This window comes from Anabrus simplex, chromosome 10 (assembly GCF_040414725.1).
Source record: "Anabrus simplex isolate iqAnaSimp1 chromosome 10, ASM4041472v1, whole genome shotgun sequence".
Classification (NCBI taxonomy): domain Eukaryota; kingdom Metazoa; phylum Arthropoda; class Insecta; order Orthoptera; family Tettigoniidae; genus Anabrus; species Anabrus simplex.
In genome coordinates, this window is record NC_090274.1 from 127441898 (window position 1) to 127459325 (window position 17428).

At 38.0% G+C, this 17428-nt stretch overlaps 1 protein-coding gene across 2 annotated transcripts in view; it reads left to right on the top strand.

Annotated features, from left to right (window-relative positions):
• LOC136882139 (UBX domain-containing protein 11) overlaps positions 1 to 7759 on the top strand; it is a 58212-nt gene extending 50453 nt beyond the window's left edge. Inside the window, exons 5-6 of one of the 2 annotated variants that reach the window (XM_067154682.2) lie at positions 3028 to 3198; positions 7433 to 7759. In XM_067154682.2, the coding sequence (XP_067010783.1) occupies positions 3028 to 3198; positions 7433 to 7555 (294 nt within the window). In that variant the 3' untranslated portion in view covers positions 7556 to 7759. The remainder of the gene's footprint in view (positions 1 to 3027; positions 3199 to 7432) is intronic. The other variant, XM_067154683.2, reaches the window with a different exon arrangement.
• The last annotated feature ends 9669 nt before the right edge of the window (positions 7760 to 17428 follow it).

Genomic DNA, 17428 nt, shown 5'->3' on the forward strand with positions numbered 1-17428 from the left:
CACTGAAAAATGCAAAGAATAGGCAGTATATGAATGGATTGCACAAAACAATGGAATCGGAGTTGACTGTTTAGCCTTTGCGGATGACATTGGTGGATCTGTAGAGTCAATAGAGGAGGCACGGAACCAAATTGTCCAACTCCAGAAAAAAGGAAGTAAGGCAGGCTTACGGATCTCTTTTGAGAAGACACAATACATGACCAACACTAAAACAGCACCCAGACAGTTGACAGAGAAAGGATTCAGAAAGTGGCAAAAATTAAAATATTTGGGAGAGTGGATGGACAAGACCTGTCAGATTGAGAGGCACTGATGTCGAGAATCAACAAGATGAACTTGGCATATAAACTAACTATGAACACATACAACAAGAAGAATATCTCGATTAACGCAAAACTCAGACACTACCAGACTGTGATCTGAATATTTGAACCTGATAAAAACAGAATTGGTCAAGAAGTTGGAACTAGTGGAGAGAAAGATTCTGAGGAAAATACTGGGACACCAAAGAACAGAGATGGATCATGCAGAAAGAAAACCAAGAATTATACCTCAAGATGGGTAAGACATCAGGTACCATCCAGGAGAGGAGAGCCATGTTCTTTGGGCATATCTACAAAATGAACCCAAGAAGGCTGACCAATTAGATAATAAAGTTTCTTGAGACCAGGAAAACTATAGTGCGCTGGCATCAGGAGGTGAACAAGGACGTAGAAGAAATGTGAATTCAGCAACAGGGATGCTTAGAAGTCGAGAATCAAGACCACCAAGAGTTTTCAAGGAAAAGTTAGATCCCGTATCCAAGCACCGTGGACAGACGATTGCAGAGTGAAAGGATGAATGCGAACTGGACGAGGATCAAAGCGTGGAAACAGATGAAGCTGAATCTGAATTAACATGGTCTGCCAAATCAAAAGGAAGAAGAAGATGGTTGCCCAGTTGCACTTCCACCACCACCTGTATTTGAAGATGTGGACACTGTCCTTGTCCTGACTCTGTCCGTGAGTATGTTTATACTATTGTGTGTTCCGTTGTATGAAGGCCTCTTTCTCCGTTCTGTCAGCTCTGACAATGATAAATGATATTCAATAGAGTGGAAAATAAAGAAAAGTGTTGTGTGTTACAGCAGGCTTATAGAAATGAAGTGTTTGTGATGCTGCTTGCCTCACAGAGATATAAACCATGGGAAGATCAGAGGTCCAACAACAACTTCCTGCTCATTCAAGAGACACACAGGGGTCCCAATGATCAGAACAACAGAATGACGCTAGTCATAAATAGACCAATTGCACAATATGGAAGTGCAATTTTTGCAAAACTGGACCTTCAGATTCTATCAGCCGATCTGAATTTAAAAGACAACATTGAAATCCAGTCATGCACAGTTACATCAGTATACAAAACTCTAAGCACAGAGTTAGTTTTCAGTCACTGATTAGTGGCGACTTCAGCTGCCACTGGAGATGCAGAAAAACAGACAAAACTAGAGGAGACCTTGAAAACTGGGTAGAAAAGATAATACTCCTTCTTTTATAGTGTGATGCAGGTGTTATACATGTTGTGTATAACTTTACAAATGTTATAGGTAAGATTGTGCATTAAGGTTTAGGTTGTATATATATATATATTAATGTTAGGTTATCCTCATAAGTGAAAAACTGGGCGAGTTGGCCATACAGTTAGAGCCCTGCACAGATATCCGCAAAATTAGTCTCTTGGCAGATACAAACTCTATGGCAGTGCGGATAATTTTGCTGATCGTTTCTAAATAATGACGTTTAGTTATTTTCACTCTTGTTTTTGCTTGTGGTTAGGCGACTCTTGACATTGGTATGGGAGAATAGTGATATATAAAGAGCCTTCAGACCAAAAAGCTGTAAACCTGACCTAAGCCTAACTGGCTCCTGCCCACAATTAATGGAAGGAAGGAACAAAGTTCAATACGTCGGTAGTTGTCGCAAGAGAAAATCCCTCATAAACCTGCGACTGTAGGGGTTCTGGTGCCAGGTATCAGGACTATTGTATTATGTTAACAGATCTATTTGTTTTAATACCTTGGGTGTAATATACTGTAGTTAAATATTTAAATTATCCGTTGGATAACCATTTTGCAGATGCGGATAACCATTCGTGGATGAGAATGTGGGTGCGGATGAAGGAAGTGCGGATACAGAACGGATGAGAATATTATTTTGCATATCCACGCAGGGCTCTGCATACAGTCAGGGGTGCACAGCTATCAGCTTGCATCCGGAAGATAGTGGGTTTGAACCCCACTGCTGGCAGCCCTGAAGATGGTTTTCCATGGTTTCCCCATTTTCACACCAGGAAAAGTAAAGCACCTTAATTAAGGCCACAGCCACTTCCTTCCCAATCCTAGGCCTTTCCTATCACATCGTCGCCATAAGAGCTAACTGTGTAGGTGCATTGTAAAGCAAGTTGTAAAAAAAAAGAATCCTCAACCTGTTTCCAGTTATTGACAGAGTCAGAGCCCGTATCTAGCAAGTATAGGAACTGTGCCGGCTGCTGAAGCCTGTTGCACTTCTCTGGGGTAATGACTAATGACTGACAGATGAAACGAAATGATATTGGCGACTGTTGCTGGAATGAAAGATGACAGGGAAAACTGGAATACCCGGAGAAAAACCTGTCCCGCCTCCACTTTGTCCGGCACAAATCTCACATGGAGTGACTGGGATTTGAACCACAGTATATTTGACATACTTATGGGTGTAAATAAAAACACTGAGGAAAACAATATTATGTCTTTTGTAATTTTTTTTTTTTTTTTCAGTAATGATTTCTTTAATGTGCACTAATGTAGAACTCAGCAGTCAAGTTGCTGGGCCCCAGCAGCAGTAAGCTGCTCAGGCAGCTGGTAGTGAAAGTGTTAAAAAGGCTTATTGGCTTATCAATTGCTCCAAAATTTGGTAAACATTCTCTGATCCAAGCAGTTTTTCATAAATGTTGTTAGAATGCCATGCAGCCCTAGTTCTATAATTAACAGATTTCCTTTCTTTCTTGCAGAGAACTATACAAAGTATTCCTCTGACTCTCTATTCCAATGGTTTGCTTCTATCAGGCGGGCCATTTCAGTCCTTCTCCGACCCGGCAACGTGGCTAATATTACGAGACATATTGGATGGCTATTTCCCACACCAACTGCAGAAAGATTATCCCGATGGGGTGGTCTTTCAGGTGGAGTATTTGTTAGCTTGCCATCATGTTTGCCATGTGACCCTCCTGTAGCTCCTTGTGCTTTGTAGCTTTGTAGTTATTGGCTGTATGTTCTGTAGTAAACCACCTCACCATCGCTTGTCATATTACGGACTAGGGATGGGAATTCTTCTTGCTCCAGAATCTCGATGCCGGCAGCCAAAATCTCGAGAACTTCATAATGTGTCTCGAGTCAAAGTGAATAGTGTTGTGCTGTCCCTAAATCATGACACGCTGTCAATATTTCTCTCTCGAAGCACTGGACTTGAGTTGTCATAAAGAGTCACATTTTCAGTAAATTTTTTGTAACACATCTTTTTAGAATTTCATGGATCTTTTAACATGCTCTGCTTATGGTATTTGCAAAATGAATCGAAATATTTCAGAAACTCTTAAGAAAGAAACAAAATATTATTTGCAATTAAGTAAGTATAAAATGATAAATACTTATTCAGAAATGAGAAATAAAGAAGTACAGGCGATACAGCATAGAAGAGCTACTAGTTAATGCTTAAAAGGTACTGAACAACTTTATTTTCAGGGACGGTAGCTGTGAACACGCACTACAATAAATTACAAGGTGAAGGATGAACAGTCAGGCTCAACTGAAGTGACAGATCCTGCTATCTGCTTTGTGGGTTGATTTGGACAAATCAGATATACGTCGCTGTGAACCAAACTCTTCTTTTATAGATGGCATTCTGTGTTATTGCTCTCGCAATCAGCATACTATGTGATGTACTCTTCTCACCGGCAAGGCATCGAGAATTCTCGAGACATGTGCTCTTGTTTTGCCATCCCTATTCCAGATGTATCACTGTTACAATCCTTAAACCTGTGTTTTATACCACATTCGACACTTGCACTTTTAGTCCGTGACCTTGGAGCACCAGGTGAGATGACTTACAAATTCCTCTCTTCTTTAGTGGCCTGTTTCTGTACCAGTCACCCTTCATAGACTGTCATACTTCAAATGTTGTCTAACGTAGGGCAGGAACATGAATGGAAGTACCCAACAGTAGATATCTGATGTTATAAGAAACTTGGTCATGTTATTACATATTAACCAATCACTCATATAACGAGCCAAATTGGTAACTGTACCCAAACCATTGTCAAAATGAACGTTGTTCTTGTTGAGGGTATCTACAACACTTTGTGAGCAGATGGCACCCATGGCTTCATTAAGAACCATACTGGCAGCTAAATACAAATTCTCGCTGTTCCTCGATTCCAAAAGGCAAGACAATACGTTAAAAACACACTTCCCTGACTTGTCTGTAGTTTTACACACAATAAACATTACGATAGGTGACTTACAAATCTCAAAAATTGACTCTTGCAAGAAAATCATTATATTTCAATAGAATGCAAGGTTACAAACTTTACACTATAATTACAATATTGAAAGGCATTGCTTGTCACCGATACATGTTTCAGTATTTCTTTAGACCATCTTCAGCTGGCTAGTGAATTATTATTTTATGACTGAAGACATCTTTAAATGCTAGTGGAAAGGTAAAAATGATGATTCGTGAAATGATGACGATGGGTTTAAATTAAAAGTCCTCTAAAAATGTATGCGTGACTCTTAAAAGTTCTATTGTTTACAGATCTTATAGCTGTTCTAATGTACACATGACATGATTAAGTCATCTTGTAGCATCTTGACGGCATTATAAAAAGTTGTCACATTCAAGTCATAAAAATGGACCGTTTATGTAGGAATGAGTATGGGAACTCCTTTTAAATTAACTAAGGTGGACTTATTTGGCTCATAGGATGGAGCTTGTTTAATGATGTGTCAACACAGAAGGAAGCGCATGTTGGGATCTAACGTTCTTGTTCCTTTCGGAGACTAGAAAAGGAAGGAGAGAAAAGTACGTAAGTGCAGGATAGAAAAGAGGATAACCAAAATGGAAAATGCTGCAGCCGGTTACTTGCTCCCTGTCCTCTCACATCTTACATGCTATTGTAGGTGATGCGTGTTGTTTGAGAGAATATTTCAAGTTTGTGTATTCGTTCCCTAAATGCTTCCTTGTCCAGTTCTCAGCCAGTAACTTGCCTGATGTCCCCTGAGTTTTGGTGGGACATCTTTGATGTTAGTCATTGCTTCTACTTTTTCAGATGATATCTGCAGGACAGTTTGTTTGATGATTTCCTTTAACAGTTTGATTTGAATCCTAGCAGTTTCTACAGAATGGTGATGTGATCAGCAAAAGCTAGACAGTCTACCATAATTCCCTTGGATTTGGTTCCCATTCTCACTGGGCTGTAGTCGGTTTCCATTAATCTCATTTGACAGGTCTGGATGATCTTTTCAAGAGTGCAGTTGAAAAGCATCAGAGAGAGCCCATTGCCTTGTCTGACTCCTGTTTTGACCTCAAAGGAATATGAGAGACATCCTTGGAACTTTTTCTTGGATTTTATATCTTTAATTAATGCCAGCAGTTTCAGGTCGCCCCTGAATTCTTTAATAATATGCTTTCATGAAGTCCACAAAGGCTGACATGTACAGTACCTGATGATTGTTTATCTGTTCCTTTCCTGAACCCCCTTTCATATTCAGCTATGAGTATTTGATATATTATGATCTTTGTCACTTTTAAAAACTCCCTTGAAGCTCATTCAATGCCAACTCTCCACTGACACCTCAGAACCTACCACTCATTTCCTTACTTGACATTTTTGCAGCAATAAAGTTTGCTAAATTTTGAAACACTACTCTGTTGTCAGAAATCACCCAGAACAAATTGTGCTGCTTTCTTTAGGACATCATCATCATCTGGAGCAGTTTCCAACCACAGGCTGGATGTGCTTGGAACATAAGCCTCTCCATCCACCACTTCTCTTCTCTCACTGTCATCCAGTTCCCTCTTCTTTCTTTACACCTTTCAGCCATCTGTCCCTCGGTCTTTCTCTAGGTCTCCTTCCCGGCAACTCCATTTCTAACATCTTTGTTGGTATCCTCTCTTCTCCCATTTGTTTAACATGTCCATACCACTGCAGCCTTGATTTTTCTATCTTCTCCTGTAGGGGTACCTCAGTTACTAGTTCCTGAACTCTCTCATTTCTTACTCTGTCCATTCTCGTTAAACTTCTCGACACCTCTGAAACTTCATTTCCACCACTTGTAGCCCTCTTCTTCATCGCCCACGTCAAAATTGGCACAAAATACATCTTGTAGATAATTCCTTTACCTCTCTGTGATACATCCCTTTTTTCATATCAATCATCCCACACTCTTAAAGAATCCATTTGCACACCTTCCTCTTTCATTGATTTCCATCCTGTTTACTCCATTTTCTTCAATTACACTTCCCAGGTATGTAAATCTTTCAGCTTTTTCAACTGCTCCCCTCCTAATGTCACGCCATTATACGCTCGGTTCTTGTTTTGTGTCATTATCAGCACTTCACTCTTTTGTGCTGAGAACTTCATTCCATAAGAAATGCATTCACTCTTGCTGTTTCCCCATATTAGTAGATCATCTGCAAAAACACTGCTTTCGTTCTTCTGTCCCAAATAGTCTGTATTACCTTCTGTACCATCACCGCTCCGCTATAAATAGTAGAGGTTGCAAAACACAAAAAAATAAAATAAAAATAAAAAAAGAATTTTCCAATTTGTTATTGATAGTAGAGAAGTTGGAAGCTCAGAAACATCCTGATAATGAATGCACTAATAGGAATGAGTTAGCTGGAAAATTTATAATGTGCAATAACGGACCAACTACATTGTTATTATAAATTTACTCATTCAGGACAAAAAACTTTCACGTTCCCTATGGAAATCAACATCTGTATCATCTGAGCAGGTGTGACGATTTTTTTTTTTTTGTATATAAAGGCAAAATATTTTAAAATGAATTCTCCTTTCATGGGTTCTTTCATTACACTTAAGCCAGCAATCTAAAATATAATTAAAATATTTGTGGTTGCTAAATTAATAATTTTACATGTACAGTAAATACATAATCACATCACAAAAATTAAGTTCTCAGAAGAAACCATCATTTAATTTCATTAACTGCAAATGTTAAAAACATGTTTTTAAATAATCACATTCTGTGGTGGCTTTTCAAGTAAAATAAACATATGTTACGTCATCTGATGTAGCAGCTTTAAACTCACCATGCTTCTCAGAAGAGAAGCCCTTGTATGTTTGAGACTTTTTTATTGGTAGAATCTTGTTTAATATCATATCTCCTTTGCAGGTGACTGATAAACGTGATACCCCATACGAAGATCCCAAGAACAAGTGGCACGCATTTTGCGGGAAGGGCTACAGGCTGGGCCGCAAGACATCAGACCCAAATATTCCTACATCAAAATACTAAGAGAATCTTCCATTAAGTTCACTATTAGCACATCATTTTGTATATTGTTCTTATTAAGAATGTTACATTCAAGTTATCATGAAGTCTTTCAAAAAGGAATAAAATATTGCTATACAGAGGAGGGAAACTGTATCACTACTTTATGTTTCAGCTAAAATACACATCAAACTGCATAAACTTGGTCTCCAGACATCATTCAAAAAAAGCAGAATACAAATGTAAGAAACAAGCTTCAAAATAAAAATAAGGTTAAATCAAATGAATTCCACAATTTAAATTTCTTGGTGAAATAATTCAAGAAAATGAAATCAAAATAAAGTGAACAACATTAGACACCAAGAATTGAAAACAACATATTAACTCACCAAAACATCTACAAAAAGAAATATATTTCCAAACACACACAAAAAAGTCTGTAAACCAGAATATCTTGAAATTTCAACTTTGAATGAGAGAGGAGATAATAAAAAACAATGCAATATCATAACAGAACTCACAGAATTGGAAAGAACATACATTCACAGTCACATCAAAAGAATGAACCTTCAGAGACTAACCAAAGAAATATTGAAATCCTATGAAAATAGGAGCAAAGCCATAAAAACAAACATGCACATTCTCTCTCTCTCAGACAACACACCAGCTTATCATGGGGGTCCTGAAACACCATCATTTTGTACTTGTGGCCTTCAGAAAGGATTGGTGTAGTTCTTTTGAGGCAACCTGGGTGTCTGTAAGGATGGGATCCAACCTACGATGAATTCTAATGCTGAAGAAGGCACAAACATCCGGGACTCCTTGGACCAACCATTCAGCCATGAAATTCTGGTGCTCATTATTATTAAGAAAAGAAGAGCACATAATATGCACAACATAGATAGAGAATTGCATTAGAGATGTTTACCTTCATTTATACAACATGACAGTGATTGTCATTAACATCATTTTAATATATTGTTAAACATGTTAAGCACTCTCACATTCACACTCCAGTTGTGTAGTGGCAGACAAGTCAGACATGGATTGTTGACTTCAGTAGCCTGGTCTCGATCTTTTTCAAAATATATTGTCGCATTGGTTAACTTTGACAGTATCAGCTCTACTGAAAGTTACACTGCAGGACTCGCAGTACTCCTCCAAGGGCCTTAAATATCCAAAGCAGGGAGAGCTTTAGATCCAAAAATGGCATACGGCAAGTTGATTAGGAGGACAACCAAAGAAGACGTAATAATAATAATAATAATAATAATAATAATAATAATAATAATAATAATGATAATAATAATAATCTTCTTCTTCTCCTTCTTCTTTCATGAGACACTTGTGAGGGTCTGCACTCCACAAGCGTATGAGATACTCACTGAAACCCACACACCCTTTTTCCATGACGTATATCTCCGCCCCAGAACTGCTCTCGCATTACTTCAGGGTGGTGTCATCCTAATTTCTCTGGTTTCTTCTTCCTTTATTTCTCCTTTACTGCCGTTCATAAGCATTCAAATCCCTCTTTTTCTGATGCAGGATGCCTTCTACATATACTGTTACCTGATCCCAAGATTTTCGGTTTCGTAGCATCAACTGCACAATAGTTTCTGGCGTCAATTCTCCTTGCACAGCTTCTAAATATCTTCTCTGAGTTGACCAATGATAAAATACAAAAATTGTGTGAAGTATGGAAGTATCCCTGACCCGTCAAGAGCTGTGTAAGATAAAAGTAAACCTCACCATGAGCTCATGCAACCCAATCAGCTAAACATGGTATCAGCCGCTAGTCCATTTTCCTCGAGGATCTTCCTTCCATTTTTGCTGCCATCGTTCCATTCGTTGCCTATAAGCTAGCTCTTAGCATGCTTCTTTCTGAGCTCCCCTTGAGTTCACCAGACTTCCTGTCTCTCTAAGGCAAGTAAATCAGTCGGTGCTACACTGCTACCGTAAGAACCGCAGGTTCGGATACTGTAAAATATGCGCTTGTAATACGCAAAAGCTGATCTCTGCTGTACTGCAGCTATCCTTCGCCAGAAGTTGTCAAGCTTCAGAGATTCAGCCCTGACTTCAGCACCACACAGAAGTGTCGAGTGAACTATCGACATCAGAAGTCGTCATTTGCTAGAATTCGGACATTTAACATGGATCATTAATCTACTCAGCACCACATGTGATAAATTTCATATTGAGCCTATATAAGGTATAAGGAACATGTTAACGTCAAAATATGGCAGATTCTCAGCAATGGGTTCTCATATGGTTGATAACAATCATACATTCACAGACATAAAATAAGACCTTCAATCAATCAATCAATACTGATCTGCATTTAGAGCAGTCACCCAGGTGGCAGATTCCCTATCTGTTGTTTTCCTAGCCTTTTCTTAAATGATTGCCAAGAAATTGGAAATTTATTGAACAACTCCCTTGGTAAGTTATTCCAATCCCTAACTCCCCTTCCTATAAATGAATATTTGCCCCAATTTGTCCTCTTGATTTCCAACTTTATCTTCATATTGTGATCTTTCCTACTATTAAAGACGCCATTCAAATTTATTCATCTACTAATGTAATTCCACGCCATCTCTCAATTGAATATTTTTGCCCGTATTGAACTTACTACTAATAGTTACAAATACTTGTAATTATATCCACCTTATTCAATACATAAAAATGTTTAATGTCTCTAAAAGGACATTAACTACAACACAAATATTAAATGGGACATGTTTCGCTCGTTGTGTCGAGCGTCTCCAGCCATTTTGTATGATTACCTCAAGGTTGAGTCATTATGTTATACCTTATTTTACAATTATTTGTTCATTAAAATGTTATTACACAATAAAATACCATTACTATATAAAAAGTAAACAGGAAGAAGTAACAATTAAAATAGGTCTATAATAGACTAGACGTTAATCACAGGAGGTTGATGTCCAAGTCATAGTAATGTGCCAATTAAATTGTGAGGTTTGGCTAAAAATTCCCGTTTTTTTTTTTTTTTTTCTAATACTGTTAGTGTTAAGTTATTTATCAAAGTATAAATGTTCATTTGAAGATTAATGAATTAGAAGATTAAACTTGCAATATATTCTCGTTAAATGAGAATTATACCATTATTAAAAGATGAATCACCGAGCTCGATAGCTGCAGTCGCTTAATTGCGGCCAGTATCCAGTATTCGGGAGATAGTAGGTTCGAACCCCACTATCGGCAGCCCTGAAAATGGTTTTCCGTGGTTTCCCATTTTCACACCAGGCAAATGCTGGGGCTGTACCTTAATTAAGGCCACGGCCGCTTCCTTCCCACTCCTAGCCATTTCCTGTCCTATCGTCGCCGCAAGACCTATCTGTGTCGGTGCGACGTAAAGCAACTAGCAAAAAAAAAAAAAAAAAAAAAAAAAAAAAGATGAATCATTGGAGGTATGTAGTCTGTTGTATGCATTATACGTGTAGTCTTCACCAATCCCCAACTGATTTGAGTCGGCCAATTTTTACTGGTCTGTTTGTTATTGAAGCGTGGTTAAAAGGGACACGAATATTTGTAACTTAGTTGTTGATGCGCTGTTTACTGCAGCGTTATGGATGAATATGTCTGTAACAAAAGGATATTATGAGTGTAATGGTTTATAATTGTTTTTATAGATTCTTAAGGTTGAAACATCACTTAACCCTTTTTATTTCACGGTTTAGTGCTTAGCTGTGCTTGTTGCAGTCTGAGACTATTTGTCGTCGTGTTTTTACTTCTTGTGTTATACGTATGGGATGGGTGTGGTGGACGGCGAGTAGGTGGGGAAGGTGAAGGAACTGTGGGTGGAGCATTGGGTACTAGCATAACATGAGGAGGATAAGTAGGGGGCGTAGGAGAAGGGGGTGTGGGCCAGGTATTGGATGCTGGTTTAACTTGCGGAGGGGGGTCTCTATGTATATTCAAGGTGGGAGTTGGATTTGTGATGTATTAGAAGGTTTATGGTTGAAAATTTTAAAATTTTTTACTGTTATCTGATTTGAAGGCTTGTAGCAATTTTGGTAATTGTTCTATTAATGGGCTTTTTTATTTCGATTGCATCGTTTAGGTTTTTTCCCTATTGAAGTACTGATCTAAACAAATATAAATATTCTCATATTCGGTCATTAACTTTCCTTTTTAAATTATTTTTTATTATCTTGAGGTCTCTACCTATTGTACTAAATTGATGGCCAGTCTCTTTCATGTGGTTAGCCATTGCGGAATACTTATTATGTTTTAATGCTTTATAGTGTTCCATATATCTTGTGATAAAACTATGCCCAGTCTGGCCAACATATGAAAAATTGCACTGTGTGCATGTTAATCCATATATTCCAGAACCCTGGTATCCATCTTTATTTGCATTAACTGTATTATGATTGAAAAATATATTTTTGTTAGTGTTATGTGTCTTGAATGCTATTTGTAAAACTCGTTTTTTCAAAGGATTTGTAATTTGGTGAATCGCAGGATTAGTGTAGGTGAAAGTACCATATTTTTATTTTTTATTTTTCTCTGGAGTAAGATTAGTGGCCAGTTTGAGTTTTACTTTGTTAATGATTTGATTAATTGTTTCTGTTTTGTAACCATTAATCAGTGCTAGTTCTTTTATAAATTTGAGCTCTTTCTTTAAGTTAAGTTTGAAGGCTCTATTGACTAGGCTGAAAAATGATGCCTGTTTATGTGATTTTGCATGAAGGGAATTGTTTTTTATTGTAATTGGGGTGTGTTAAGAGAAGAGTTTCATACTGTTCCGTACTGAAGTGAGTTCACTAATGAGTTAAAGGAAGTATAAAATGGTTCAATCTTTCAAATATTATTAAAATAAGAAATGTAGGTTTACATTCCTATTTAATTAAAATTGGTACTGGTTTCGACCAGGATTTTTGGTCATTATCAGCCGATCACAAATAAGTGTAAAATAATGCCAGACAAATACTGTAAACTGCAAAGTATAATGAATGCTGTAAGTTGCTGATAGTGAAGCACTAAAATCTTTAGGGAGGACTGTACGTTGAAAAATAGTCAGTCACATGAAGAAATCCAGATACCCTTCTTGGCGCACTGCAATGAATCCACAGGACACCTCCTTTAATGTATTGGACACCTGGAAAGAACAATGGCAACAGCAGTCCTCGTTACCACATCATCACATCATTGAGAACCCCTGCAAGTGCCCAGATGGTTTTTCCCTTCCCAGACGGCAGTGGAGGACGCTAAACCGAATTAGGACCGGCCAAGGTCGATGTGGAGCAACTCTCTTCAAAATGGGGATGGAAGACATCGCCGCAATGTAACTGCGGAGAAGAGGAGCAGACAGTGGATCGCATTGCATTTGAGTGTCCTTTGCGTGCTTATAGAAGCTCTATAGAGGACTTGTACTGTGTCTCAAGCGAAGCTCTTTTCTGGCTCTCAACTTTTGACATGGAACTTTAATTATGAACTTGAAATGGTAGTTGTACATATTGTATATAATATTGTAATCATCATACGCTAAATAAATAATCACATGAAGTTTATGAAGCACTAGAACACAATGTTATGGAAAAAGTCTGAAATCAAATACGTATTTATCAGCTGCATTTTATAAGGTACTGTATAATTTTAAGGATCAGCACTGCCTGTCAATCATGAAAAAGTCATGGATCAAGAGCGTTAGTAAGGCATAAGCGTTAGAGAGCACTGTATGGGAAGAAGTCCAGAATCAAATACGTATCCAAATATAGTACTGAGCAAATTCTTGAAGATTTCAATTGTACTTTATGAGACACTGTATAATTTTAGGGAATAGCACTACCTATCGATAGAACCAAAAATTATGAAGAAGTCGTTGATCAAATACGCAAATGTACTACGTATCGTAATCTATAATATTCATCTCCGTATTGACGAACTACACAATTAGAAATAGGAAAGGATTTCCACCTATCAATACTTATGCTGAACGCTTCTTGTTTTGTAATGTATTACGAGTCATGGACAGATCACATGCTCTCCAAATAAGCTGCATGGTGAGTTCAACACGTTTCTCAGCCGCTTCTTTCCCTTTAAAACAACAAATTTGTTCTGTTATACTATCCATTTCATTTCTTAAGATAGCAAGAAATTCTTCTCTGTCCATACTTTCTGTATTCCACCGTGATGGTTTATATGATGTAATATTCATCTGTGAAATTTCAGGAAGAACATGAAAAGTAATGTACTGGTGATCACTTCCCGTATATTCTTTAATCACCCGCCAGTCATTGATTTTCGACACGATGTCCTCAGATACAAAAGTTACATCCGGTATAGTTCCCCTACAGCCTGGTCATCAAAAGGTTGGCACTTTTCCAATACTAGTGACCATCAAACCCAACCTAGCGGCCATCTCCATAGTTCGGCGCCCTCTAGAGTCGTACTCTGACATACTCCATTCTAGTGCTTGTGCATTGAAATCACCAACCACGATTAAACCGTTGTCAAAACCTTGTAATACATCCTCTAGGCCATCCAGCTTAGCCTGAAATTCAAATACCAACTCATTTGGTGTAAAGTAACAGCTCACTAAAGTATATCTACCAGTGTGGGCCCAAACAAAACCGTCTCCGCATCCTTGGTTTGATACTGGGCTTCTACCCAAATCTGGTATCCAAATTATCCACGAACCATCCTGGGTGCTCTCTGTCTTGATAAGGTTCACTAAGAAGAAATATGTCTACTCCTATCTCAAAGGTCATCTGCGTCAAAAGATCATTGGCAGTTCTACTCCTATGCATATTTGCCTGAATAACCTTCATCATTTACTACTAGTTTTAGCCTTTTCGAGAGCTTCACGAAACACTGTGCAGACTCTTGAGCCAAGAACATGACTTCGCTTAGCTTCGTCGACGTCAATGTCTGAGCAAATTATGCACCTCGTATTTGCTTTGCAACCTACCGCCCTATGGCTGGCTTCTCCGCACTTACAACAAAGTTTGCTTCTATATGCACCTTTGGAATTTCGTGTATGGTGCCCATATGAAAGACATCGAAAGCAGCGAGATACCACGATCCTTTTTCAAATTCTACAATCCAACCATCCTATTTTAATTTTACCAATTTCTAAAAGTTTCTGAGACTCCTTATCTTCTGTCTTAATAATAGCAAGTTTTTGCCCTCTGCTGTTCAGATTATTAATTGAGATTTTCAGTACTCCTTCGAAATTCTGAAGATCTAAAGCAGTGGTGATACTGCCCATGTCCCGAATTTCCAAGGTAGTGCGGGGAATCAAAGTCTTCACGTCGCCATCTGTTCCAAGAACATCTCTTAAAGATTTGTTAAAATTGTCACTGTTCTCGTTTTGTGTGACTTTATTAATAGCGAGAAGAATCACCCCAGCCTGAGTTTTACAAATAGATCAAATGCTCACACCGCTGCCTTCTGGTTTTATTTCACTCCGAATACCCTTCAAAACATCTGCAAAAGTCTTGCAGTTTGTTGGTAGGATAAGAACAGCATCTGAACGATCCCTTGGTTTTAAATGTGTCCGTTTATCTTGTTTTTCCTCACTATCAATGATCTCCATTCTGCCAGAATCCACCCCATCTATTAAAGGTTGAATCTCTTTATCCTCGTTCATTTCCTTCTTCTTATTTTTTTTCTTGTTGGAAAACTTTACCCATTTCTCCTTATCATTCTCCTCCTCATTCGCAGCTAACAGTGTCATAGGCAATTCATTTATCTCTACGGTTGTTTGTTCCTGTTTTAGATTTTCCCTAGCTCTCTTCCAGGATGTCCTGCATGCTGCTCCAGCATCGAGAGCTTCCTCCAATTTTCGTAAGCCATTCTGGATTTCCATCTTAAGATTCTTAAGCAGAATAGCCAGAATGCTTTTCACCAATGCCCTCGCAATCTCAAGATGTTCCTCCTCTTTACGTACATTATCATTTCCTCACTCCTCCCATTAGGTACTTGCGTCATATCATGTGTTATAAAACTGGCACACTCAAGTACATTTGCACTCCTATTCTGACATGAAAGAGAGAACTCTGCCGGATCTCTCTGAACTTCTGCTTCCGTCATCATGCAAGAAAGGAATCTAACCGGCCGTGACTGAGCCGCAGCGGTGGCGAAGGATTTTTCAATTAAATTACATTCATTTTTGAGAATTACTTGTTTTAAGCAAAGTTTTGATCGATTGCCAAGTCCTGAAAATATCTTGGATGGAACACTGGACCAACGCTTCAGTTCTTGAGGAGATCATTGTCAAGGACAGGCTTGTGGAGAAGATTGAGATACTTGAGCCATACAGTATATCAAGGAGGATATGGAAGTACCAGGAGGGAGACCTCATGGGCGAACACCTACAAGATCAAAATCAAAATGAAATCAAAATCTCTTTATTTGCAAATGAGGTGTCTGCCTCGGTGGCAAATGGTACACTAAAATACGTTATTGTCAAGCACTAAATTTTAATTTAACAAGAGAAGAAAATTTTCCTAGAGTACAATATTATACTATTTACACTAACAATCTTTTCTATTAAACACACAGCTCATCCTTAATAAATTTATATTGTTTACAAAATTCTACTTATAATATCTCCTGTAGTTACAAACATAGTCAACTCATATACAGTATGTGGAATTACTTCAAATAATACTATACAACTGGTATAAGACTAAAATTTACATTGCATTTATTTACTTATTTATTTTTATGAGTTGTTGTTGTTGGGAACTTCACAACCAGCATTGTTGCTCCTGATACCACACTCAGGCATTTTAGGCACTTCCATGTTTTGTAAGCATCTGCATAAAGCAACTAAAAATCTAAGGTCTAGTCATAACTCAGAAGGTAATCAAGATTTTTTAAAAAGGTCTCTGAAATAAAGAAAAATAAAATAAACTGATAATTAACTTCTGTTACCCTCAAATATCAATGTCGTCCTTTACCAACTTCATAAAATGTTTACACAATCTTTAAGACAATATTTACTCATTATTAGTGCAGCTCTAGATCCTTTTAAGTGCTTGTTGGTGTTTTCTCAATACCTCATAAAATTCACGATTTTATGACTGAAATTTGTTCTAATTATCAACATGGATGTGAGTGGAGAAATACATTATTAATTATTTTTAAAAACATTTGGAAAATGGGACATAATGAAAAATGGACGGGATGAAATACGGGATGTGTGGTCACCCTGTGAATAAAGGAAAGAAAATACAAATATCAAAGAGGAAGATTTGTGATTTATGGCACAGTGAGTGCATTAACTTGAAAATGTATGTCCATGATTGAGAACGGTGGGATGGGTGACATCTTTGTTAATCCCGAGACTGTTGTGGAAGTGATGAAGAAGGACGTAATTGGACCTTTGGCTCCAATCATAAGTCCCACAACCTTGGGGTCTTGAGGTTTATATTTATTAAGACAGTAAAGTCTACATGGTTTGTTGCACCAGCCTCAGTCTGAAAGGTGGATACCCACTTTTAATATGCAAGAGTGATGTGCTTGTTAATAATGGTATGTAGCTTTGTAATGTACCGTAATTACAGAAATTACAACTCACAGCTGGTGATTATTGTTTTAAGAAGAAGTACAACCTAGGCAACCATCCTCTATATAACACTAATCAGATAGGAAAAAAGTGGAAGGGATCCGACACTTTGAAAAATGAAGACATTGGCAAAAGAAAGACGAGGGCCACGAAGGGCGTGAAAAGGAAAGACTCCCTAGGGCTCGGGAACCTAATACCATTGGGATCGGAAAAGAACAAGAGCTGACCAAGGGAGGTCGGATAAGATAGATGAAAGGAGGAGCATGACACAAGTGGAAGCAATGGCGGAATTCAGCTCCCAAGTTAAGAGCCCCTGGGGCCCCTTTTAGTCACCTCTTACTACAGGCGTGGGTGTT